Source organism: Littorina saxatilis, linkage group LG8, assembly GCF_037325665.1.
Source record: "Littorina saxatilis isolate snail1 linkage group LG8, US_GU_Lsax_2.0, whole genome shotgun sequence".
NCBI classification, from domain to species: domain Eukaryota; kingdom Metazoa; phylum Mollusca; class Gastropoda; order Littorinimorpha; family Littorinidae; genus Littorina; species Littorina saxatilis.
In genome coordinates, this window is record NC_090252.1 from 7,222,694 (window position 1) to 7,250,341 (window position 27,648).

Here is a 27,648-nt window from a genome sequence, read left to right on the forward strand (position 1 = left end):
GACGGTAATCCAACACTCAACAGACCAAGGAGAAGCGACAGCCAGTGTAGCCGATATGAAGAAAACCCTCTACTAGTTCTAAAATGAACAGATTGATTTCATGCCATTCAGATACCGAAGACAAAACTCACACATCCCCTTTCTCTATACATGTATGTATTCACTTACACTTACCCTGTTCATCCTGCATTCTCTTGATGTGAGTGAAAGCCTCCTCAGCGGCTACCAGCAACCTGGCTCTGCGTTTCTTCACTCTCCTATCATACTCCTGCTCATCGTAAAACCTGTCGTTGTGACTCGAGTCTCTGCGTCTGGCTGCCGCTGCAAACATCGCTCTTGATCGTCCCTGGTTCATGGACTGGTTTGGCCCGTTGGCGTCTACATCGTAGACCTTGAACCCGGTGAGGTTCTGCTTGCCTGGCCGGCGTCCGACCATGTCGAGGTAGGGGTTGTAGGCTGGGAAGTCACGGTAGTAGTGTTCTAACACTGTCACTGCCGCACGTTGAACCGACAGCAGCCCTATGCTGAAGCAGCGAGATTCGCCGTCAGGAGAGCGCGTCACTCTGACGACAAACTGGGGCTGGAGTTGTCTGATTTCCAGCAGTACTAGCGCCAGGTAGTGGATAAACAGCAAGCCGTCCACCAGACTGTCGGCAAACTGAACCACCCCGTAGTACTGCGTGCGCTTCTCTCGCACAATGCGCACCCCGTAGAACAGCCAGAAGGCGAAGGTCAGTACAAAGACAAGAAACAGCACCACAGCCCGGAACACAAAGATTCTAGGCATGGTGGCTTTGGGCTGGCGGAAGAACAATGCTAGGGTCCCCAGCATGAGAATCAGCAGCTTGAAGGCGAAGGAAATAAGCAGGCCTTCACACTCAGGAGCACACGTCTTCATGAGTGACTGGTCCACGGCGGTACCGTCAGGCCGCTGACTCCAGTCTATGATGTCGAGCCTGGGTAACACCACCATGGCGATGGGCGTGAGAAAGCCGAAGAGGGAGAGGATGACAGCTACGGCCGTGCCGAGGAATCGGACACAGTTGAAGCCGACGCCCGGAGAGAAATCCTTGGGGGAGGAGAACTTGTGCATGTCCTCCATGGAGAATCCCGTCTCACTGGTGTTGCCCGTAATGGCCGTGGTGTTGTCGCCCCAGTTGTCATCTTGGGGGATCACCTGCAGTGGACAAAGTGAAATGTTACTTAGGCACAAAACAAAAAAAAATAGGTGTGGTTACGGTAACATAGCCAAAAAAAATAGGGTAGGAAGGTAGACAATCACTTTTTTTTTTTAAACTTTTTTGTTCTAATGTGTACAAATTAAACCTACTTGACAGGGAAATAAGTGTGCAACTCGAGCGCTTTCGCTTTCATTGCGTTTTCTGCACTCGTTTTCTTGGGTTTTTTTGTTTTGTTTTGACAAATGTAATAAAAAGTTATAGGGTCGGCCCCTAAAAATAGGGTAGGTTGGGTTACCGTAACCACACCTATTTCTTTTTTTAGGCCTTAGTGAAGAATCAAGTGGATTGGGTGTCACTTGGTGTCTTAAACTCTAGTGGCTGGACATCTCAAGAGTTCCAGCGAGGCAGTGATCAAATAGCCTTTTATTCTTGATTTGGAGAACAAATACACATGTGGTTTATTTTCTGTCTTCCTTGTAACCAAACTGCCAAAGGCTAGAATACAGTGGAACCCCCCTTTTAAGACCTCCACAAATCAGAAAACAAGGTCTTAAAAAGGAGGGAGTCTTAAAATGGGGGTAAGTTTACAGAGGTTATGAACAGAAAGTCTGAGAAAACAAGGTCTTAAAAAGGAGGGAGTCTTAAAATGGGGGTAAGTTTACAGAGGTTATGAACAGAAAGTCTGAGAAAACAAGGTCTTAAAAAGGAGGGAGTCTTAAAATGGTGGTAATTTTACAGAGGTTATGAACAGAAAGTCGGAGAAAACAAGGTCTTACAAAGGATCCGAGGGGGTCTTAAAATGGGGGTAATTTTACAGAGGTTATGAACAGAAAGTCTGAGAAAACAAGGTCTTATAAAGGAGGGAGTCTTAAATTAAAATGGGGGTAATTTTACAGAGGTTATGAACAGAAAGTCGGAGAAAACAAGGTCTTAAAAGGGGGTTCCACTGTAGACAGTCTTGACTGCTATCAGGCCAAAAAGAAGAATATGTCTGTTTCCGGTAACATCGCCGAAAAAAATAGGGTCGGTCGGTCTTTTTTTTATTTTTTATTTTTTTTAAATCTTACGTTTTGTTAACGTCTTTTTACGTTTTTTTTTTGTTTTTTTAACGCTTTCTTAGTTTACTTACAATTATTTAGCACATGTTTTTGACCTAGATATATTAAAACTAAATAAAGTGTACTTGACTTCAATTATTTTTTTTATTTTTTTTATTTTTTATTTTTTTGTGTGTGTGTGTGCGAAAAGCGAAAAAACCACTTTAGGGTCGGCGCTTAAAAATAGGGTCGGTCGGGTTACCGGAAACAAACATATTTTTCTTTTTGGCCTTAACAGACCTGGTAACCCCCGTTTTGTGTTCGGAGTATTCTCAAACAAACTTGGCGTATTTTCAGAAAAATGAGTGTACTCCACACAACATTTGAACATCGATGATTCAAATATATATACCTCGTACGAGTCCGTTGCACCGTTAATTTAGTTTACCAATACATCTAAAACAAATACTTCTTTCAATGTTTAATGACAAAAGCTGTAATCGTTGATCAAATGCCGTGTTTTAAAGTTATTTTTAATCATTAAAATGCACAGTGCCCCAATCAATAGACAGGAATGACAGGGATGTGCGGGATGACAGGGATGTGCTTGTGAAGAAAAGTAGTCCAGGAATATTTCTCGTCGTATTTTTTTTCAGCCGACCGTACTGATCGTATTTTAGACAAAAAGGCGTATAAAATACGACGAAATCGTATGGGTTCCCAGGTCTGTATTAACATGTATACCTGTTTTACACTCTTGCACTTGGTATAACTGGGTGGCCGAGTGGTAACGCACTTGCGCTCGGAAGCGAGAGGTTGCAAGTTGGACCCTGGGTCAGGACGTTAGGAATTTTCTTCCCCCTTTCCTAACCTAGGTGGTGGGTTCAAGTGCTAGTCTTTCGGATGAGACGAAAAACCGAGGTCCCTTCGTGTACACTACATTGGGGTGTGCACGTTAAAGACAAAAGGCAGGTTTCATGGTATTAGGCCATTTTGATAGTCTCAGATTTGCTTAGTCTTTTAAATCCATATCTGTGAGAATCTGCTGTATTTGTTGTATTAACATGCAAACTAGTTGTTGTTTAAATACTTTTTTGAAAATAAAAGTTGAAATTTTTTATAATGTGTTTATTTATGTGCGTGTGAATGGTGGCGATCGTCAAAATACGGACGGATGAATTTACTTTTGCCACAGCATCACTAAACAAAGAACTAAATTCCAACACACACATGCACAAGTATCAATGCTGTGGTGGTTGAGAGTGCCAGAACACATTGAAATGATTGTTTTTCAACAACAATCGATATCCATAACACAAATTCTAACTTATACTAGCTCCGCAAAAAAAATGTATGGGGATTCGGATCTGTCCGTCCGCATAGCGATATCAAGAGCATCGAAACTAATTGTGATTTCACAGGACAAAAACACAAGTTTACCTAATTTTGTATACAGTAAATACAAGTTTGTGCACCCTTGAAGTGAGTTATAATGTTGCCGAGGTCAATTTGCCCTTGATCGAGGCACGGTGACCCGAGTTTCAAAGTTGCGATCCTGTCCGTCTAAACAATGTAACGATCGCCACATTTTTCTTTTCATTCAAAAACTAACCGTTTGGGGAGGAAGTGACCTCACGTTGTTTTACGTTGACGCTCGCGCTCGACAGAAAAAGACCGCAACAGTTTTTCAGTTAAAAAAATCGCAAAGTAATTACATTTTCTGAGGTTTTCTAGTGTCCGTCTAGTAACAATCGCCACTCTAGCGATCGCCACTGAGTGTTAAAGTCACATTTAACTCCATTTTCGACTGTTTTAAGAAACTATTTTGACGCTCAATCGTCACGTTTCAGTGTCGAAACACGTACTGTGCATTTGCAATCAGCCGGTGTGTCCAAACTGAAATGCGAGTGATGCCTCGATTTGTGGCGATCGCTCACGTGGTTGACGGACAGAAATACCTTCTTAGGGGGTAGGGGAACAGTTACTCCTCCATACAATAATGGTGTTTACAAATGATTGCAAACTTGTCTCTTTATAAACTGTTCAGACATGTCTTCTCTTCAATAATTTTCAGTTTTGCTCGGTTTGTTAATCAGGAGCACCCTGCAGTAAATGTTTCATCTGTGACAATGCTCGAAATGTTGACGTAATTCCAATGCCCATATCCTTCTCTTGTTACCTCATCTAGCCAAAACCATTGAAGATAGAAAGACATTTATTGAACAAACTAGATGCACAACACCAGTCTTAACACGTTTTGGTCTTACATGTATATGAAAATATTGATGGCCATGGAATGGTTTGAAAAAAAGACGGTTTTTTCCTTCAAAACGGTCTAGGTCTGCCGGAAGTCGTATTTTTTCAAACCATTCATTTGAGAATCAATATTTTGATGTACTACAAGAACAAAACTTGTTAAGAATGATGTGGGGCATATTGTTTGTTCAATAAATGTCTTTCTATCTTCAACGGTTTTGGCTATATGAGCTATATGCATGCATAGGATGACCGTATTGCTTTTTTTGCGTTTTCAGGGTATGCCGCTTTGCGCCTGGTTTTTAGATATAAATAAGGACCAGGACTATAAAAAATTTTACTGTTTTTAGTTGTAACAAACTCACTTTGTTGGAAAAACATGTCCTTTGAATTGTGTGCCAACATTTATTTTGTAGAATTTGAGTGTGTAAATAGTAAATTGCTGAACACAATACTGTGAAACCTGCCAAAAGGGTCTTTCCTGGCAAAATTGTATAGGCATAGATAAAAAATGTCCACCAAAATACCCGTGTGACTTGGAATAATAGGCCGTGAAAAGTAGGATATGCGGCAAAATGGCTGCGATCTGCTGGTCGATGTGAATGCGTGATGTATTGTCATTTGTGTAAAAAATTCCATCTCCCATAAATAGATCCCTGCGCCTTGAGTCCGAGTCTGGAGATACGCGCGCGATATAAGACTTCATATAACATAACTACAAGCCTTTTGAATAATTTGATGAAGTTAGAGAACATACAAGTAAGCTTTCAATGCAAAAAGACTGTTTTCAATGAATACTTCTAGTTGCGATGATGTTTTTATTCAAACAGCCACTTTGAACTCTTGTGTCGAATAGGGAAATGAGAGACTGTAGGTGAGAAGGTAGCTAATGCCTGGGTCTCACATATACGATTTTTCGGAAGTGTCGGGGATAGTTATGTCGGCTAGGTCGGAAGTGTCGGATGCAAATTCGGCTCCAAATTTCACTCCCGACCTGTCCTTACGACTGATCCGACCATGTAACCGACAAGCAGACGACAACCACCCGACTTTAGGGCCGACAAATCCGACATGTGTCCAGACACTTCCGACTGCAGTAACGACAATTCCGACTGCAGTTACGACAGGCCCGATTATTAGCTGAAAAACTTGCGAACAATAGCCGACTCTCACGACCAGTGTAACGACTAAACCGACTAGCTAACGACTGCCCTAACGACAAATCAGACACCATTACGACTAATCCGAACGACACTATGCTACCGACAAATCCGACCACCCTTACGAGTCTTCCGACTACCGTTACGACTAATCAGAATCGCCTTACGACTAAACCGACACGCTTACGACAACCACCCGACAAATTTCTATTCGTCTGAGTCGGGAGGCTCTTCCGACTGTTTTGAACATGTTCAAAACAGTCTGAAGGGCCTTCCGAACTAACCGACTTTTCAAAAACAAAATTGCTAATTCTCACGAACTCTCCGACCTCTTCCGACTTCCAGCCGACTACCTAAAGTCGGGTGACATTCGTAGATGTGAGACCGGGGCATAAGACAAAGCAAGCACAACCTACCTGAACTTCTATACGCTCCTCCATATTCCTGCTCTCCATGTCCGACTCTTGTCCCGGCATCTTGATGGTCACAGAGCGATCGTCACGATCACGCTCCCTATCTCCTCTGTCCCGGTTACGGTCTCTGTCCCGACTGCTGCCATGACGACTGTGAGATCTGCTTGACGACGAAGATGGACGGTGGTGGGGGTGGGAGGAGGTTGCAGCAGGGGGAGGGGGGACTGCCTGGTTGAAGTGGTGGTGGTGGTTGCGGTTGTGGTTATGGTGGTGGCTGCTAGCGTGACTACGGTGGGATCTTTCAGAGCGTTCACTGCGACCGGAGCGAACGGATTCGGATCCGTCCATGATTGTGGTGGATGTGTTGATGGTTTGCTGCTAGGCTTTCAAGACAACGTCGTTGCTGTTTTAACAACCTGTAACACAAAAATTGCCTGTAATGGTTAATTCTGTGTCCTCCTTACAAGCATGCACATACTTTGAAAAAGTGTACTGCCTAAGCCTAGAAAACACAATTGCAGTATTAAGTTAGGTTACCCAATTATATATTTTTTGGTTGAAACAGTACCTCAACAACACACACAAGCACACACACACCCAATACACAAAGCTTCACAGGAAACCAATTTTTCTCACAAGCACTGGCGCAGACAGTAGGTATGAGAACTGTCTGAGCTACAAAATCGTACTCGAAAAAAAATCTATTTCAATTTCATTAAAACCAGCTATGGAGCAAAGACGATATCAGTATTCACCCTAGGTACATGTAGTTTTGCCTGTTCCTTCTAACCAACCGATCAATCCTGATTATCTATCATCTATACTGTGCAAGCAGGCCCACACCATTTAGTTCCTCAGCACATGCTATCAGATTTCGTGTCAACACTTGACTGCAGTTACCTACCTTGTCAAGCCATTAAAGCTTTCACAGGGTGAAATATAATGTTAGCAAAGTGAGAGAACAATGTTGGGAGACGGCTTTTTGAAGAGCTTTCGCTCAGCTGGGGGTATATGGACAAACAGCTTCTAATCTAAACGGAGGTACAGCAGAAGCTTTTGGTAGTGTATCTAGGTCAAGAATTCAGTGTTCCTTCTACGTCAGGCCTTCATGGTGCATTAGTTCTGTAAATTGAAATTTTACGCAATGTCTTTTTTCTCTATAGAGAACTGTCATTAACTTTTCTGGTGATAAATTCTGTTATGCTTGAAATCTTAAGTTTGCAACAAGTTAACATACACCTGCACAAATTAAATTAATTCTCTCTCTCTCTCTCTCTCTCTCTCTCTCAATCTCCCCCCCCCCCCCCCCCCTCCATTCTTATTCACAAAAGAAAAAGGCTTCTGTTCTGAAGCAAAAATCTTCCACTGTGCACATGTACTAAATCTATCATTTGCGACATTTGGCATACCATACAAACAATGGTTAATTTACACACAAAGCACTTTATCACAAAAGTTGAGAAACATTACAGTAAGAACTAAGACACATACATGTATTATGCAACTGGGCTATTAAGCTTGTGCTATAACTGTGATACCTTGCAAAAAGTACAGCCACACAAACCATTGTTCACACCAAAGCCTTTGCTGTTCACAAACTAATCTTAATACACTGGGACAGAAACTACTGTAGTGGAAATAATCCAATGGCAATTACCCCCCACAAAAGATAAGAAGCATTAACAGGTTCTCATGACTGAACACCTGCAAGGCTGGAGTGGGATACAGTGTGTCCACACCATTGCCAGCTTTGCCCTATTAACCTTCATCAACTGAACACCTGCAAGGCTGGAGTGGGATACAGTGTGTCCACACCATTGACAGCTTTGCCCTGATTAACCTTCATCAATTTCAAGGCCTCTGATTCTTCTTAAGCCACCTTCCTTCTCTGAGCAAGTTTACATGATTAAAAGTGTTGGCTAGATGCGGATTTTAAAGCTTTCAACTCCAAAAAGAAAAGAACAAGAAGGGCAAAGCCCATACGACTCACATGCTTTACACATTTTTCCTACCAAAATACATGTGACCTTGACCCAAGGTCAAGGTCATCCAAGGTCATGCAACACAAAGCTGTTAATTCAAGACATAGGAAGTACAATGGTGCTTATTGGCTCTTTCTACCATGAGATATGGTCACTTTCAGTGGTTCACTACCTTATTTTGGTCACATTTCATAAGGGTCAAAGTGACCTTGACCTTGATCATATGTGACCAAATGTGTCTCATGATGAAAGCATAACATGTGCCCCACATCATTTTTAAGTTTGAAACAGTTATCTTCCATAGTTCAGGGTCAAGGTCACTTCAAAATATGTATACAATCCAACTTTGAAGAGCTCCTGTGACCTTGACCTTGAAGCAAGGTAAACCAAACTGGTATCAAAAGATGGGGCTTACTTTGCCTTATATATCATATATAGGTGAGGTATTCAATCTCAAAAACTTCAGAGAAAATGTGAAAAATGTGAAAAATAGCTGTTTTTTAGGCAACATTTATGGCCCCTGCGACCTTGACCTTGAAGCAAGGTCAAGATGCTATGTATGTTTTTTGGGGCCTTGTCATCATACACCATCTTGCCAAATTTGGTACTGATAGACTGAATAGTGTCCAAGAAATATCCAACGTTAAAGTTTTCCGGACGGACGGACGACTCGGGTGAGTACATAGACTCACTTTTGCTTCGCATGTGAGTCAAAAAGAGAAGCAATTTCGCATGAAGCAAGGCCAGCCAAATAATGATCCAAAAAATGCTCTTGGGCACAGGTCATCAGGTTCAAGTAATGACATTTATTCAGCAAACAAATCCCACTCTGCATAGAATTAGAAAACAGCCGGGCTGTAGAGCTGTGGTGTTCGCCAGGCGCAGTCAATCAATCAATCAATCAATCAATCAATCAATCAGTCAATCAATCAATCAATATGAAGCTTACATCGCGCGTATTCCGTGGGTACAGTTCTAAGCGCAGGGATTTTAAAAAAAATTATGCAATTTATATCGCGCACATATTCAATGCCGTGTGAGATGGAATTTTTTTTACACAATACATCACGCATTCACACCGGCCAGCAGATCGCAGCCATTTCCGCGCATATCCTACTTTTCACGGCCTATTATTCCAAGTCACACGGGTATTTTGGTGGACATTTTTATCTATGCCTATACAATTTTGCCAGGAAAGACCCTTTTGTCAATCCTGGGATCTTTAACGTGCACACCCCAATGTAGTGTACACGAAGGGACCTCGGTTTTTCGTCTCATCCGAAAGACTAGCACTTGAACCCACCACCAAGGTTAGGAAAGAGGGGAGAAAATTGCTAACGCCCTGACCCAGGGTCGAAACTCGCAACCTCTCGCAGTGGTGTGGTGGTAAGACGTCGGCCTCCTAATCGGGAGGTCGTGAGTTCGAATCCCAGTCGCTGCTACCTAATGGGTTAAGAGTGGAGATTTCCCAGGTCAACTTATGTGCAGACCTGCTTAGTGACTTAACCCCCTTCGTGTGTACACGCAAGCACAAGACCAAGTGCGCACGGAAAAGATCCTGTAATCCATGTCAGAGTTCGGTGGGTTATAGAAACACGAAAATACCCCGCATGCCTCCCCCGAAATCGACGTGTGCTGCCTGAATGGCGGGGTAAAAACGGTCATACACGTAAAAATCCACTCGTGCTAAAAACATGAGTGAACGTGGGAGTCTAAGCCCATGAACGAAGAAGAGAAGAAGAAGAAGAGGAAGAAGGAGGTATGTGTCTAAGGATGGCTTATAGTTATACACAAAGCATATCTTTCGTTTTAGCCACTTTGAACATTTTACACAAAAACTGTAATTATGAAACCACTCAGTGTCGGAACTGTTCACACACTGGGCTGAAGAAAGAGTTACGCTATGTTACTATGTACCTCCAAAAGCACAGAACATCCGTATGTGCACAAAACAAGAAAGCAGTCACAGAAATTCATGCAATCATAATCTCCATCCAACCACCTCAAACTCCAATCTAGAAACTGACAAAAATCTTATGACAATTCTCTATACACCATGGCGATCTTAACGTAGTAGAGAACGCTATGCTATACAATAATACACCCTATGATAAAAAAAGAAAATCAGAATTCAATCGAGAAAAGTCCCATTCTCCTCCCAAATTAAACCTCCCCATTTCAATCATGCTTCAAAGGGCCTGCTTGAATTGCAAGCAAGCCCAGTACAATCTGCCCTGTGCACGCTATAATTCCCTATCATTCATTTGCCATGCGTGAAAAGCCAGGATTGAATATCCACCCTGGGTGCTGACCCCGAAAAAAGGCACACAAACTTTAAGTAGGGTTCACCTTTACACCCCTGTTTCCGCTCCACGCCGACATTATATTCCAGGTACAAACATTATATTCCAGGTACAAGGGTGCTCATGTGTGATGATACGAATTGTATGACTATGAGTAGATCTGTACACCGGCACGGTTGGCCTAGTGGTAAGGCGTCCGCCCCGTGATCGGGAGGTCGTGGGTTCGAACCCCGGCCGGGTCATACCTAAGACTTTAAAATTGGCAATCTAGTGGCTGCTCCGCCTGGCGTCTGGCATTATGGGGTTAGTGCTAGGACTGGTTGGTCCGGTGTCAGAATAATGTGACTGGGTGAGACATGAAGCCTGTGCTGCGACTTCTGTCTTGTGTGTGGCGCATGTTATCAAAGCAGCACCGCCCTGATATGGCCCTTCGTGGTCGGCTGGGCGTTAAGCAAACAAACAAACAAACAAAAAGTAGATCAGTACGAACTGAAGAAGAGATAGGGTACCGAGGGGCAGATTGGAAAGAAAGAGGGAGAGCGGGGTAAAGACTGAAGGTACACCGATTAGTTTTGTAAAGTTCTATGACCTGGCCAAAAATTTCAACTCTTAAATTACACTGATGTAAGACTCAGTATCTACACATAAAGACTCTAACGTCCTTGACAATACAGTCATTTTCAGTCCAATGACAAATTCACTGTCATTTTCCGCCCCACTGTTGAAAGGCATTATGCTTTTTTCCTACAAACCTGTTTGAAGTGATTACAACACACACACACACATACACACACACACAAACATACATTCCAAGCCTGGAACTTCCATCCCAGTTCACCAGGGTACATCACATGTTTCTCTTTACTTCATGATGGTAATTCTCTTCACATCTGTTCAAATTCTAGCTCTGGCGGTTGTTCAGGGTACCATCCCCCTCTCAGCTTGACTTCGTGTGCTGGCAAAAGTTGAACAATTCGACCCCAAGTGGAGGTTTTTCTTACTGCACAGCAGCACTCAACCAAGCAAACTTTCCATGGTTCTTTTCTCTGTAACTTTTTAAACCGAAGTTACAGTGTAATTGTTCATAAAAAGACGGTTGAGAGAGAGAGAGAGAGAGAGAGAGAGAGAGAGAGAGCTACCTAACATTTTTACCAAACGACAACAAAGTTTATTTTTACTTGCTAAACTACATTACTGGACTTTTCTCTGAGACCTCCTGAATACAGCTCGCACACCTGTTCCATCTTGAACTCAAAACTGCGAAATTAGTCAGCCATGCCTTTGCCATGAAGCTGGACTTTCATCTCACCTAACAGCCACAATTCACTGGCAGTTTCATCCACTCTCTCCCTCTCTTTGGCAAGCACAAGACAAGTACAGAAAATGTAGCCTAGATTGATATTTTATAACCTCAACCCCCACCCCTCTCCCAAAGTAGTACCATCCAGACGTTTTTTTACATTTCCTGATGCATCAAATCCCCCCCCCCCCCCCCCCTCCCCTCAGAACTCTGCACACCCCCCCCCCCCCCCCCTTTCACATTCCCACTCCCCTGGTACCCGGAGTTACTCACAATCTTTTACTACCCCTGCTAGCTACTTCTGGTTCAGCCATGTGCGAACCCAGCAGGTAATTTTAGCGACCCAGGGGTCGTGCCTTGCCTTGCAGCCCACCCCACTCCATCTCGATCAGGGGATGATAACACGAAAACCAGATCCAATCAGTGTATTAGTCAAACAGAATTTTCTAGCTCAGTAGCTGGGAGCTTGGCTGCTTTTTTTTTCTTTTTCTCGCTCTCTATCAAAGATATAGTGGTGAAGAAATTCATTTTTCATGTTGCCGCTTCGGCTCCGCCGTCCGTAGGGGGGGGGGGGGGGGTGTTAGTGGGGAGTCCGAGACAATTAGATAGTTCTACGGTAACCCATGGTGAGCAAAAGCAAACTAATGGAGCGAACTATAAAAAAAAAATGAAAACATGTTTTGCGAATCTACCCGTTTGAAAAAAAAAGATATATTCGGTATTGAATCTCTCTGCAGAAAATGTCATAGGAATGGAGGTAGGGTGTTACACGGAGGCTGGTGTGAGACTGCTGATTTTCAAGCAAGTCAAGCATGAAAGGAAAGCACAACTCATAACAGAACCAAGACCGTACTTCAGAACAGATGTTCAAAAGACCTCCCGCTACACTCCTACCCCCCTCCCCCTCATAATGACTCCAAAACTGAAGCACGCCTCAGCGGCCCAATAGGAGTTCTAATTCTATTACATGGCCTCTTCTTTGACACTAAATGATGGAACCTTAATAATAGACAGGTTCATGCATTTTACTTGCTCATTATTTCTGTGGAATTTCCAGCAACAAATTACAGGAACTGCTTATTGCAAAGAGGGGGGGGGGGGGAGAGAGAAGAGAGAGAAGAGAGAGAGAGAATTCCGCGGTTACTGATTTTGTTCTTGTTGCTACGGGATAAAATTCAAAACAACTCTTCAAAATGATGTATTTTGACCGTTAACTGCTTCAAGAATCATGTTTACATGCATGTTAATGCGCCTGTGCGCTGTCTGCCAAACATCTGGCGTGGCGGAAGGAAGAAGATACAAGGAGATACCAGAAGTGGGAGACTGAGAGAGCTATTTTCACCCCAGAGTCTACCCGCCACCTCTTTTCGCCAACTGTCTCCCACAGCATCTCTCCTTCGGTGGTTACAACATTCAGCACGTGCAATTTACAGAATGAAATTATACCACTCAGCCCCTCAGGGCTGGGCGGCGATACAAGTACACAATAAGTAGGTTAGGTGGCTATTTGTTGGCTATTTTCACCCTGGAGACTGAGTAACCACCTCCTCTTACGTCTTTGTAAACATGCAACTGATTTGACGCCACACAGCCCTGAGGGGTCGGGCGATACTGCGAGAAGATAAGATGGTACATGCAAAACTTGGAAGTTGGTACACTTGTCGCTCTATTTTCACCCTGGAGTCCACCTGCCGCCTATTTTCACCTACAACAATCTCCCCAAACATCTCTATGTCTTCACCCGTTACTACAGACTGCACGTGCTTCTGATTGTGTGAAGTGACACCACGTGACCACGCAGCCCCTCGGGGTCGGGCCGGGCCATGCCATACTGTGTGAAGTGACACCACGCAGCCCCTCGGGGTCGGGCCGGGCCATGCCATACTGTGTGAAGTGACACCACGTGACCACGCAGCCCCTCGGGGTCGGGCCGGGCCATGCCATACTGTGTGAAGTGACACCACGCAGCCCCTCGGGGTCGGGCCGGGCCATGCCATACTGTGTGAAGTGACACCACGTGACCACGCAGCCCCTCGGGGTCGGGCCGGGCCATGCCATACTGTGTGAAGTGACACCACGCAGCCCCTCGGGGTCGGGCCGGGTCATGCCATACTGTGTGAAGTGACACCACGTGACCACGCAGCCCCTCGGGGTCGGGCCGGGCCATGCCATACTGTGTGAAGTGACACCACGCAGCCCCTCGGGGTCGGGCCGGGCCATGCCATACTGTGTGAAGTGACACCACGCAGCCCCTCGGGGTCGGGCCGGGCCATGCCATACTGTGTGAAGTGACACCACGCAGCCCCTCGGGGTCGGGCCGGGCCATGCCATACTGTGTGAAGTGACACCACGCAGCCCCTCGGGGTCGGGCCGGGCCATGCCATACTGTGTGAAGTGACACCACGCAGCCCCTCGGGGTCGGGCCGGGCCATGCCATACTGTGTGAAGTGACACCACGCAGCCCCTCGGGGTCGGGCCGGGCCATGCCATACTGTGTGAAGTGACACCACGCAGCGCCTCGGGCCGGGCCATGCCATACTGTGTGAAGTGACACCACGCAGCCCCTCGGGGTTGGGCCGGGCCATGCCATACTGTGTGAAGTGACACCACGCAGCCCCTCGGGGTCGGGCCGGGCCATGCCATACTGTGTGAAGTGACACCACGCAGCCCCTCGGGGTCGGGCCGGGCCATGCCATACTGTGTGAAGTGACACCACGCAGCCCCTCGGGGTCGGGTCGGGCCATGCCATACTTGCCTGTACTACTTCTGACTGTGTGAAGTGACACCACGCAGCCCCTCGGGGTCGGGCCGGGCCATGCCATACTTGCCTGTACCACTTCGAGCGGAAAATCACCTTCACGCAATATGTTGTTTTCTGACTTGTCTGGTGAGGAGTGGGGGCGGGAGCAGGAGGTGGTGTGTGTGTGTGCGCGCGTGTTCCGTGTGTGTGTGTGTGTGTGTGAGTGATGGTGATGACAGTGATGGTGCTTTTGACTCTTTGTTATGCTTGGGGATGTCAAACAGAAACATTGACTCCCAAAAAATACTATAACATACTCTGTGAATATATATCAACAGGGAGGTCCAAAATCAAGTCAGCAATTCCATTCGAACGTGTGAACTACCATCGGCATCTGATACAACACCACAAACCACAACATCCCTATCCAATTTCTTGTGTTTACAAACTTATATTATTGCACTGACTGAACACAAGCCATGGGGAAGGAATGGGCCTTTCACATCTTCACTAAGGCCACAAAAAAATAGGTCTGTTTACGGTAACATAGGCCAACAAAATAGGGTCGGTAGGTCGGGAATTTTTTTTCTTTTTTTTCAAAAAACCATATTTTTACGTTATTTTGCAAAAAAACCCAAGATTTTTTTTTATTCCCCCCCCCCCCCCCCCCCTCCAAATGCCAAAAAGTCTAGGGTCGCGCGAAAAAAATAGGGTCGGTCGGGTTACCGTAAACAGACTATTTTTTTTTTGGCCTAGCATCTGAATCTAGCTCAACAATTGGCACGGGAGCATATATTTCATTTTCATTTTCATTACTTTATTGTCCCATCGCTGGGAAATTCGGGTCGCTTCCTCCCAGTGGAAAGCTAGCAGCAACGGAGTCGCGCTACCCAGGTGTCTGCGTGTTTAGGTGTATTCAGCCACCTGCACTTATGGCAGAATGACCAAGGTCTTTTACGTGCCATTGTGATGACACGGGGGTGGGACATGGCTTCCGTCTCTGGGTCTGCACATAAAGTTGACCCGTGTCCGTCCCGGCCCGAATTCGAACCTGCGACCTTCCGATCACAAGTCCAGTGCTCTACCAACTGAGCTACCGGGCTATAATATGGGACCAGAAACCATCCATGTGCACATACATGAAAATCGTCTCCAAAAAGAGTACAGAACTCATAGTAATACCACCCTGCATGTTACGCTCTCTGCAAGAAATAATATTCAGTGACACGAACCGTCTCAGACTCTCACACAGACCCCTCTAGACACGACTATTTCCAGAAGAAAAAAACCTCCACTGTATGTATCATCTATCTATCGACACCATTCAAACCGTTTCAGCTTTCCAATGATAGCAAAAGTTATGCAAAGATACTCCACTCCGTAGAAGCTCTGTCTGCCAGGAAAAACGCAAAATCCTATTCCTTGTCGTGCTCGCTGTCTGGCAGCATGGGATAACATTAGCAGCACGTGCTATCCGTGATGGTGTGAAATCAGATTACCTGTCGGGTAGATCTAAATTTATTGGGCTAGATGTCTTGTTACCTGTCTGACAGATCTAAATTTAGTGAGTTTATTGCCAGACAGGGCTAGGGCTGATGGCTGAACGGAAAGACGAAACACTGATATTTGCCAAAGAGGATGTGATCTTTGTGTTCTTCACCGAGTGAGTGGTTGGCAAGGAGCTAGCTGTGTATGAATGTCGTCCTCTTGCACACTCTCCTTTCTCCTCCAAATAATGTGCAAACGATCTAACCACCCCACCCCCCCCCCCCAAGAGTACAGAGCTGCTAGGTGTTGCCAAATAGTTTGTTTGTCGTGAGATTGAGAAACTATTCCCAGGAGAGGAGTTGAACATCGTACAAATATATGCAAGTACACACAGCGGACAGGGGAACACAAGTGCACACATACACACACTCTCTCTCTCCCCATCCCACTCTCCACACACACTAGTGCATGTATGCTCTCTTTGTCAGAACCATTTCTCTATAAGACATAAGGACTCCCCCCCCCCCCCTTCCCTCTTTTTTTCTAAAAGCAAACATACACAACACATACAAACAAACAAAAACCATGCCATTAGAACTGAGCAATGAATTTACCCCCATGTGAGATGGATTTAGAGTTTAAATGGACTAGGACTAACACTAACAGGCTACACAACCACACAACTACTGAAAGAAAATTTGACTTGTCCAAAGTATTCACTGAAGCAGAAGTCATGGGACGTTCTGTCCAATTACCTGCCTGTTTTTTTACGCCTGGCTGAACTGAGGGTTAATGTGGTGCCACACTCACAATATAACACACCTGGATTCACTCCTCTTGGACCATTACACAGGTAATAAATACTGGACAGCCTACAGTATCAACAGACCATGAAATGCTAAAGAATGGGTGGAACTCAGGTAAACACAAAGAAAAACCTCAAGCACCTTCTGCAACATGAACTATACACACTATATGAAGTGGCAAAGCTAGATTGAATTAAAAAAAACACACACACCATAAGTAAATTAGTAATTATAACAAGAAAACGGAAAACATGCTTGCATGCAACACAAACAAGAAAATGTGCATTGCTTAGACTAGATTGATGGAAAGCTGTGTCAAACAAATCTACATACATGTGCAAATTTCTGCTTGGACAAAAAACACTATACTTTCATACACCCACACTGTCACAGTACTCACACACTTTCTCACTCACACACCTCCCTCTTTCTTGTAATAAGTAAGCTCTTCAAAATTGTCAAAACAACTGATAGTGATACCCAGTCTCAAGCACACCTGAAGAACACAATAAAACCAGCGAACCAGATAGCAAAAATTCCCAAGGGAATTATGGTCTTAAGCTCATATTAAATTTCACAGTCACAATACTCCTATTTCCTGCTTGGGTTTGGTAAGCATACATTTAACTGGAGTATGAAACAGAGACCACATTTTTGTCAGCTGCTGAAGTGTGTACCCTGTACACAGCAAAGCCTACACTAACTGGGTCAGGATAGGTGTAACATTTGTCTTACACTTCAACTTGGGATAGAAATCTCTGTCCCTCATTCTAACTGCAAAACAAATACAGCCACTGTTAGTTAGTTAGTTAGCTGTTGCTTTTCGGGTCCAGCGGACCATAATAGGCCAAATCAGGACCCCTACAGCCACTGTGACTGATCTAGGTGAAGTAGGGTAATGCAACAACAGGAGTGAAGTTAGTGACAATGCCATACAATGCGTCTATACAGACTGAATAAAAAGTGCATCTGATAGTAATTAATACAGTTGATACTTGCAAGGGTCACATTTAAGTATAATTACACCCAGTTAAATTCTGACGGTAAAAAAACCCACCTTTGCTCCTCCTTAACATTTAGATTAGCTTGGTTTAAGAGCTCCTCTTTTTTCTTGATTTAACAAGCAACAACCCATTCCTATCACTGTATAAAATCAGGGTCTTGAAATAATATTAATAATCACAATACCATCACTATCACCAACAGCTAACTCTTACAAGCACACACTGTGCAAATCACACCTCTCAATTTAAGCAACGTTAAATTAACCAAACGTTCATTAGCTGCGAGCACTGAGCTATGATTCATCACATGTGTTCAATCCCCTCTTTCTTTCACAGTGCAGTAATTTTCTGTGAAAGCTAACAATGCTCTCAATGTCTATTCCACCATTCAGTGTCACTGGGTGGAAATATTTCCAGTATATATACTGTTGAGGTGTTTGGACAAGCAATAATAAAGAAACTAGCTATACAAATGAAGAGAAAGAGCCGGGTTCTCTCACTACCGGTAGGGGCCTATTGAGGCTATTCATCACAGCAGCGGAAAGCAATAACACACAGACACACACAGCCCACACTCACCCCATAATGGCAGAGGACACAAGAAGTATACGCAGCACTGAAATAGTTCCTCCGGCACACTAGGTAACCAGCACTTCGAACTACACACACAAAACAACTACGACCTCCTTCCACAGAGATACAGACGCTTCCGTTTTTCAAGCCAACAACGCTTCCATGTTATTTTTTAGCATAATCATTATGCAGTCCTCCCCACAATTCTCCCGGCTCAAACCCGCCAGTCGGCTAGCTTCAGCGCTCGTGTTGACAAGGCGGCCATGACAAATACAGCGGAGAGGAGAGAGAATTCGCTCGTTCTTTGCACCGTCACACAGAACAGAGACACACAGTCAGACAGGATTTTCTGTCTCTCGCTCTCTCTTTCGCTGTGACTTAGGGCTAGGACATCAAAGGTCTCAGCGTCAGGCGCGACAAAGAAACACTTGGGATTCCGAGCAGGAGCGTTATGGATTCACTGCATAGTCCTTGCAGAATTTTGCACACCGGGCTGCGTTTTTAGTGTGTAGTGCAACTCTTATCTGCAAGGTCTGGTTCTAGAAGTGGGGGACATTTTTTATTGACGGAAGGGTTATACAGCTGCTTGGCAAAGCCTCGAAAAATCTGTTTTCAGACAGATGTTTGGTGGGTGTCTTTTAGTAAGAGAGAGAGAGAGAGAGAGAGAGAGAGAGAGAGGAGAGAGAGACTGAGAGAGGAGAGAGAGAGAGGAGAGAGAGAGAGAGAAAGAGAGAGGAGAGAGAGAGAAAGAGGAGAGAGAGACTAAGGAGAGAGAGAGATAAAGAGATAGAGAGAGAGAGGGGAGAGAGAGAGAGGGGAGAGAGAGAAAGAGAGAGAGACTGAGAGGAGAGAGAGAGGAGAGAGGAGAGAGAGAGAGGGGAGAGATGAGAGAGAGAGAGAGAGAGAGAGAGAGAGAGAGAGGAGAGAGAGACTGAGAGAGGAGAGAGAGAGAGGCAGGCAGACAGACATAATAACTTAATAAGTGTACTAACTCACTTCAAATGTAATACCCCGTTTGCATTCTGGCGTTGTAAAGTTCATTTTATATTTAGAATACCCTGTTATCTAATTTCATATGATATTAATTTATCTCTAATATCTTTCTTTTCTTCCGATTCAACGCTGAACTGCAGAGTACTTCACAAAACAAACAAACAAAAAGATGAAGTCTTGTGTCTAATTCAAGGTTTCAGGAAGTAGAGACAAAGGAGAAAAAGAAAACGTTGAAGTGCAAATGTCCCCCGTGGTGCAGGCAGGGCTGAAAGCAATAAAGACTGAACGGGGGAGAGGATACGGTCATAAAAACACAGGCACCAGAAACAGTTCGCTCAGCTCATTCAACTGTGATCTTTCTGTTTCGCTTAGGCCACACACAAAAGTTGTATGTTTCTGGTAACATGGCTAATAAAAATAGGATAGGTAGGTTGGGATTTTAGTTTTTTTGGTCAGGGTAGAAAATAACTAAAGTGACGCAAAGAGACTGGACTTACTATACAAAGAGAAAGACACATTACAAAACAAATGAGACAAAAGGGATGCGAGGTTATCCCCCTGTGTCGTCTGCCGTCTGTTACTTTAGTTTTGACGCTTTGTTTCTATTTTTTTTTTTTTTAACAAATGCAATCCAAAAAAAAGTCTAGGGTTGGCGGGAAAAAAACTAGGTAGGGTCGGGTGACCAGAAACATACAACTTTTTTTGGTGGCCATAGCTCATTCAACTGTGATCTTTCTGTTTCGTTTAGCCATTTCAGCAACAAGAAATGACCAAGCCGGTCATAATGGCCATTTTTATAATCGCCCAAGCCAGTCAAAACTATCAAAATAAGCCATCTTATCTTTACACAAAGAAAACCAAACAGAAAAGCCCAAACAAAACCAATGACAGAAGGGTTACTGGGTAGTGTCCTGTCATTAAAAAGATAAGGCCTAAAAAAAAAAAATAGGTGTGGTTACGGTAACCCGACCTACCCTATTTTTGGGGGCCGACCCTATAACTTTTTATTACATTTGTCAAAAAAATACCAAAACAAGTCGCGTAAGGCGAAAATACAATATTTAGTCAAGTAGCTGCCCTTTTTCAGCAAGACCGTATACTCGTAGCATCGTCAGTCCACCGCTCATGGCAAAGGCAGTGAAATTGACAAGAAGAGCGGGGTAGTAGTTGCGCTAAGAAGGATAGCACGCTTTTCTGTACCTCTCTTTGTTTTAACTTTCTGAGCGTGTTTTTAATCCAAACATATCATATCTATATGTTTTTGGAATCAGGAACCGACAAGGAATAAGATGAAAGTGTTTTTAAATTGATTTCGAAAAAAAAATTTTGATAATAATTTTTATATATTTAATTTTCAGAGCTTGTTTTTAATCCGAATATAACATATTTATATGTTTTTGGAATCAGCAAATGATGGAGAATAAGATAAACGTAAATTTGGATCGTTTTATAAATTTTTATTTTTTTTTACAATTTTCCGATTTTTAATGACCAAAGTCATAAATTAATTTTTAAGCCACCAAGCTGAAATGCAATACCGAACCCCGCGCTTCGTCGAAGATTACTTGACCAAAATTTCAACCAATTTGGTTGAAAAATGAGGGCGTGACAGTGCCGCCTCAACTTTCACGAAAAGCCGGATATGACGTCATCAAAGACATTTATCAAAAAAATGAAAAAAACGTTCGGGGATTTCATACCCAGGAACTCTCATGTCAAATTTCATAAAGATCGGTCCAGTAGTTTAGTCTGAATCGCTCTACACACACACACAGACACACACACAGACACACACACAGACACACGCACATACACCATACCCTCGTTTCGATTCCCCCTCGATGTTAAAATATTTAGTCAAAACTTGACTAAATATAAAAACCAAGTAAACGAGTGCAGAAAATGCAATGAAAGCGAAAGCGCCCGAGTTGCACACTTATTTCCCTGTCAAGTAGGTTTAATTTGTACACATTAGAAAAAAAAGTTTTAAAAAAATAAAAAAAAGTGATTGCCTACCTTCCTACCCTATTTGTTTGGGCTATGTTACCGTAACCACACCTATTTTTTTTTTTTGGCCTAAGGGTTGGTAGGTCGACAGACATTCTCTTGCTGTTCTTAATCTTAGGAGATAGGCACAGCCACAGGCAGGTTCCTCGCAATGTTAAAGAATCCCACAGATACTGTCTGGTCTTTGTTGTTGTCGCTTGTTTGTTTCTTATTTTTTTATCATTTGGGTTTCAAAACTTGGGGCAAATATAAGGGGGAAAACTACAACCTGGCCCTCACCGACCAGTACCAGACTACCCCCCCCCCCCCCTCCCTCCCTAACACTTTCCTTCAAAAAGAAGTGTATAAAATACACCATTCCTTTTGCCTATGTGGCAGAAAACGAGAAAGGATAGAAAGAGACCCTGTCATCACACACAGAGGTGGGGAGGGGGGAGAGGTGCGTACTAGTAGAGGTAGAACAAAACAAGGCCATTAGCACACATCACACGCACCTCAACTGAGCGCATCAACACAAACACACACAGACATCGCATGCATGCACACGTCTGGTGTATACTGCGCTGAACGATGACAGAAACAGAGGTGAACATTCACTGTGAAGAAAAATAAAGTCTGATTCAAACCAATTACTGCTGTACCTGAGATGAAAGGACACCTTAAAGTGTCCGTACACCGCACGCGGCCTGTTCTGACAGGTATACTTTAATAAAAAATAATAGACAAAGGACAACATAGTGTCCTTTCAATGGAAGTGTCCGCTCATCGGAGGGGCTTTACACCACACAAAAACCCGGCGTTGGCCGGGAGGCCCCCGTTTCCACCTCAACCCAGCACCGAAACACAATCTACGCAAACGCCCCCGCCCGTTACCAAGTTGTACACACAAAGACCATCGGCATGGACTGCGTCCCCCTCCTTCTGGGCGAGTGTGTCACTGTGTGTGAATGCGTACGTGCGTGTGCGTGTGTATAGATCTGCGTGCGTGCGTGCGTACAATCTGCCTAGACATCGACTATAAGTATAACTATGATTATGACATGAATAGAACTAGAAGAGATACGACACCTAAGGCCAAAAAAAAAGTGTCTGTTTCTGGTAACATGGCTAAAAAAAAAAATAAGGTAGGTAGGTAGGGATTTTTATTTTTTTTTATTTTTTTTTTTTACCCCAAATGTAGACCAATAAAACTAACTTTAAAAATCGCGCAAAGAGACTGGATTCACTATACATAGAGACAAGACACTCAACAAATTTACAAATCGTCAGCGGACTTTCGTTTTCACACGTTTTTGTTGTTCATTTTCTCACCCTGTCCTTTACCACCCAAAAAAAAAAAAAAAAAAATTTAGGGTCGGCGCCGAAATTTAGGGTCGGTCGGGTGACCAGAAACAGACAAATTTTTTTTTTGTGCCTAAACGACTTTGCTTTAAAAATTCCATACAAGACTCCTAGTCCTACATTTACAATTTGACACCCGCACACCTTGAACAGTACCCACAAATTAAAGAAAAACATTCTTGCTGTGCACTGTTTATAGGCAAACTCCAATACAAACACGCCGTCCGAACACTTACGGTAATACGAGAGAACAGGTAATTAAGTCTTCAGACAACTCGTGCTACATTCGACAAAGGTTCGGGCAAGAACATGCTGCAATGCCAATAAAGCCAAGATGAGCTTGCAATTGTTGCCAGTAAAAGTTACTGTAAATTCACATCACTAACCCAGAAGCCGCTCCACACAAAGTTTTTTTTCGGGAACAACCAAGCTACAGACGCTACACTGAATAACGGCCTTTTCAAAGACAGCTTCAGCCGCAGCAAAGAACACAAACCCCATCCCTCTCAGGGCGAGTTACTTAATTGAGAAAACCATCCTGAATCAGCACGAGAAACAGGCAACAAACGGAGACACACACACACACACTGACACACGCACTCACAGACACATAGTGACACACAACTACATACAAGAAATGGTGGATCACACACACACACACACACACCAACCTTCCCCCACAACCCTTCACTCAACACAGGTGCGTGTGTGAGCGCTCACTAGCTCGCGAAGGGGGACCCTTGTGATCGTTTACCTACACCAGCAGGCAGGTAAACAGACAGGTAAACAGTGGCGTGTGTTTGACAAAAGCTTATCACGTCGTGTTTGTCTGCAGGAGGCCAGAGGGCCGCACACAAACCTGACCGCTCCTCCGACACCGGGGATCACACAGCCAGGGGGTAAGGCCAACAAAAAAATAGTCTGTTTACGGTAACATTGTTAGTAACATAGGCAAAAAAAATAGGGTCGGTAGGTCGGGATTTTTTTTTCTTTTCCAAAAAAACATTTTTTTTTATTTTTTTTTCCCCAAATGCCCCAAAAAAGTCTAGGGTCGCTCGAAAAAATAGGGTCGGTCGGGATACTGTAAACAGACTATTTTTGTGTGTGTGCCTAATCCCTCGGCCAAAGAGAGGGGTCACAATCTCAATGTTCAGCCCTGGGACCAGTGCTGGGACTTGGCTTAATTGCTAACTTGGGGCTGCGTGGATAAGGTGATTCAAAGTGAGAAGTTTAGTGCGCTTCCCCCCACGAGGTGTGATGCGACACTCTAATTTAATGTTCACCTCTATTAATCAGGATTGCCTAGCTTCAGCTGTGTTGATAAGGGGACTCAAATTGAGAGGCATAGTATGGTTCTTAATTAGTTTTTACTAACCCCAATAATTTCTCAAAGTTGCATCAAGCCAAGGCTTAATTTACACTGTAGGAGGGGTTCCGTATACTCTTGTAGTACAATGCAACTAGCCAAACTGGCCACCATCTGAAGTAGGTAAATATTTAACCCGCACTGATTTTAATTTCCTGAGGAAAAACACATACAAAATATGCACGCTTCTACAAGCTTAAATGGTAGTGACCAAAAGAATCGCATCCTGCACAATGTATGAGACTATGACTGCATGTAAGGGCACATATATATATATAGGAATTGAAAGGTATGAGACCACCAATGCAAAGGCATACAGTGATACACCTCAGTGTGAGTGTGTGTGTGTGTGTGTGTGTGTGTGTGTGTGTGTGTGTGTGTGTGAGAGAGAGACAGACAGAGAGAGACAGACAGAGAGAGAGAGAGACAAAGAGACAGAGAGACAGAGAGAGAGAGAGAGAGAGAGAGAGAGAGAGAGAGAGAGAGAGAGAGAGAGAGAGAGAGAGGTGAACACTCACCCAAAACTAAAATTGATCCTTGTAAAGTCAAAGACGGATGCTGAAGGTTCGCTGACGTAAACGGTTGACTAGTATCCTTTCTCTGGACATTTCCTGTTTACATCCATAGTTCAAAAGGAGATGACCTGTACCAGAACAGAAAAGAAAAGAAAGATTTTTTTATCGAGGCCACTGGGTCAAGTAATCGTACATTTCAGTCCTTCCAATACTACGACCAAAGTAGTGATTTCGGTGGAATGGAAGGGCACACAAAACTACAAGGTTAATGTTGTGCTTTAAGTTGTCAATCACACAAAGAGTCCAAATGAACATGTATGGCAAAGCAAAAAATAAACACAGTCGCTAACGATTAAGACTGATATTCACAGTTAAGTGTAAGTTCAGGCTGGAAAATAGCTGCAGGAGAAAATTCGGAAACGTGGCCGGGGGCGGCCTGACAATTTAATTGAGCAATTCTAAAGGCAATTTGATGGAGTCTCCTGGTAGCTAGAATGTTCTCAAACTCTACTAAGAATACACCTTCTAAAAGAATTTTTTTCTGAGGCCCAATCTTTTCTCTCTCTCTCTCGGGAAAACAGTCACTTTTCTTGACAAATCGTACGTCCGTATAGAATTGACCAGCCTGTGTAAAACAGTATGTTGTTTGGGGAGTTGGGGTGGGGCGTAGCTCAGTTGGTAGCGCGCTGGCTTTGTAGCCAGTTGGTCGCTATCAGCGTGGGTTCGATCCCCACGTTCGGCGAGAGATTTATTTCTCGGAGTCAACTTTGTGCAGACTCTCTTCGGTGTCCGAACACCCCCGTGTGCACACATGCGCACGAAAAAGATCCCACGTTCACAGCGAAAGTCTCAGGGCTTGGAAAACACGAAGACACGCATGCATCATCTCTCGTCTCTGATTATCATGATCGTATTTCGATACTTTGACGAGACAAACCCAATGCTGGTGTGTGGAAGAAGACAGCCACAGCGGGCTTGTTCGAATCAGAGTATCACACCATATCCTCAGCGTATTACCAATACCTTGTCCCAATATAGACCAGTTAGTCTAAGAGGACGTTAAACCCTAATAGTCAGTCAGTTGGGGTGGGGATGGGAGAGGGGATGAGTTAACTGCAGAAGCTGAAACTTCAACACTGGTCACACAATACCCTGAACTAATACAATGGTCAAAGAAATCGATTGCCGTTTGGGTGGGGGTAGGGGACTGCTGAAAATGTAGTTAACAACGCCATCTATCAAAGGAAGACATGAAGCAGTCCAGCACGGACATGTAACTGTAAGCAACAGGCAGTTATTTGACTAAACTTCAAAATAAACACATCAATCCCGCAAAACACTAGCATATTAGTAAGCACCAGTTTACAAACCCGCCACTCATAAATCCAAACGACAACATAACATGCCAAAGGCAGAAACTCCGAAAGATCATCGTGACCAAGCTGTGGGAGTAGTTCCACTCGAGAGCACAAGTAACCGAGAGCAACCTCTCCTTCGGTCTCCAGTCTGTGACTACACTAAAGCGGGTAACTGCCCAGAACTAATCCCACCCAATGTTTTCCCTTCCGATTCTCACACCGATTTCACCGTCGCCGTCTCAAGTGACCGTTTCCTGCAGGTGTCAAAACAGCCCTCCCGTCTGTCACCCCCCAACTATTCTTGTCACCTTTTTCGCAGTCCCACACCAACGAAATCATTGTCTTCCCGAAAAACAAGGCCGAGCTTGAATGCACACCGACAATACAATATTTTCGCGATCACTTATCTCTGGTTATTCACCTGGGGGTTAGGAAACAGTGATTGTGTGCGTGTGAGTGTTGGGGGGAAGGTTAATGCCAATACTACCTTCTGGTTCAATCAATGATTCACATGGGGATTCAAGGAGGAGTGGTGGGAGGGGGGGGGGGGTATTGCTAGCACTCTGTAGCAGTACCTCTTGGACCAATCTCAATCTGTTTCTCATGTGGATTTGTCCCACTGTGTTTAATTGTTTGGGAATTCGTTCTTTGAGTGTCCTGCTTGGCAGTTTTCATATTCACCCGGGACTGGAGTACAGAGGGTAGTAAAACCATATGTACACCTCTTGGTGTAAAGCCGCTTTACAGTTCTACCCCACGGTCCACCTGTTTTTGATTTTACGACTCAGGGAATTGAGACTAAAGTGATTTGCCGACGGTCCGTACCGAACGGTCAAATTGATTTATTGCAGTGGTTGCGGCTTAGCCAGGAGGTAGGCTTGAAAAGTAACAATCAAGATCAATCACAAGAAAGTGACGGATAAAAAAGAAACTACATATTTTCATATTTTTTCTCCATTACTTTCTTGTATAGAATACAAATAGCCACATGTACCACTACCAGAGACGTTTTAAGTATGCTTTGAAATTCCTCCCTCATTCTTCAAAATCAAAGATTTCACAAATTAAATCATTGAAGTTGAAGAAAATAATCAACACACAAAAAGAAAAACAGAATAAAACTAAAAGTAAAACATAAGACGGTTTTCTCGGCCACGGAAACCACATCATACATTTGAAAAAAGGAAACTTAAACAATAATCGTTCGTATTTCTCTACAATGAATAAAAGAAATTGAAGATCAAAACTCACATCAAACGAACTGATGGTGGCATACTTTGGGGAATAAAATCATATTCCCGATTGCTCAGTCACATACAAGAACTTGCTATGTTTTAAGAAATTCCACAAGGCAAAAACACATCTTCACGATATTGTGCAGACACCAATCCACCCAACGAACATCAGAACACTGATGAGCCCAAAACTCATCTTCACGATATTGTGCAGACACCAATCCACCCAACGAACATCAGAACACTGATGAGCCCAAAACTCAAACTTTCGCTCTTAGGTACTTCATGCACCGTGTCGCGCACGCAGGGGAGAGGGAGGATACACGGCGAGCAGAAGAGCCCATCAAATGAAGAGCCCGTGAAAACGCCTCCCGCCGCAGGGGGCAGTTTCGGATGAAAAGAAGCGACAATTAAGTCAGCCTCCTTGTCTAGGTTTCATCCCGCGGCTAAACATTTGCCCCGTCTTCTACCTTGCCGCCACGGCACACATCACACTTTGGGACCTTGGCTGGGGACCTGAGAGAGACAGGGATGCGTGGGCGTTAGGGGTGTGGGGGGGGGGGGGGAGGGGCAACGACATGTGGTGAGGT

General features: G+C 44.0%; 1 protein-coding gene across 3 annotated transcripts in view; it reads right to left on the minus strand.

Moving 5' to 3' along the window:
• Positions 1 to 27,648, minus strand: part of LOC138972663 (vang-like protein 2) — a 44,459-nt gene that overhangs the window by 6,564 nt on the left and 10,247 nt on the right. For 2 of the 3 annotated variants that reach the window (XM_070345315.1, XM_070345316.1), the window contains exons 2-4: positions 24,469 to 24,593; positions 6,051 to 6,463; positions 175 to 1,177 (exon numbers count right to left, since the gene is read on the minus strand). In XM_070345315.1, coding sequence (XP_070201416.1) covers positions 175 to 1,177; positions 6,051 to 6,395 — 1,348 coding nt within the window. In that variant the 5' untranslated portion in view covers positions 6,396 to 6,463; positions 24,469 to 24,593. Of the gene's footprint in view, positions 1 to 174; positions 1,178 to 6,050; positions 6,464 to 18,249; positions 18,806 to 24,468; positions 24,594 to 27,648 lie in introns of those variants that run through there. The other variant, XM_070345317.1, reaches the window with a different exon arrangement.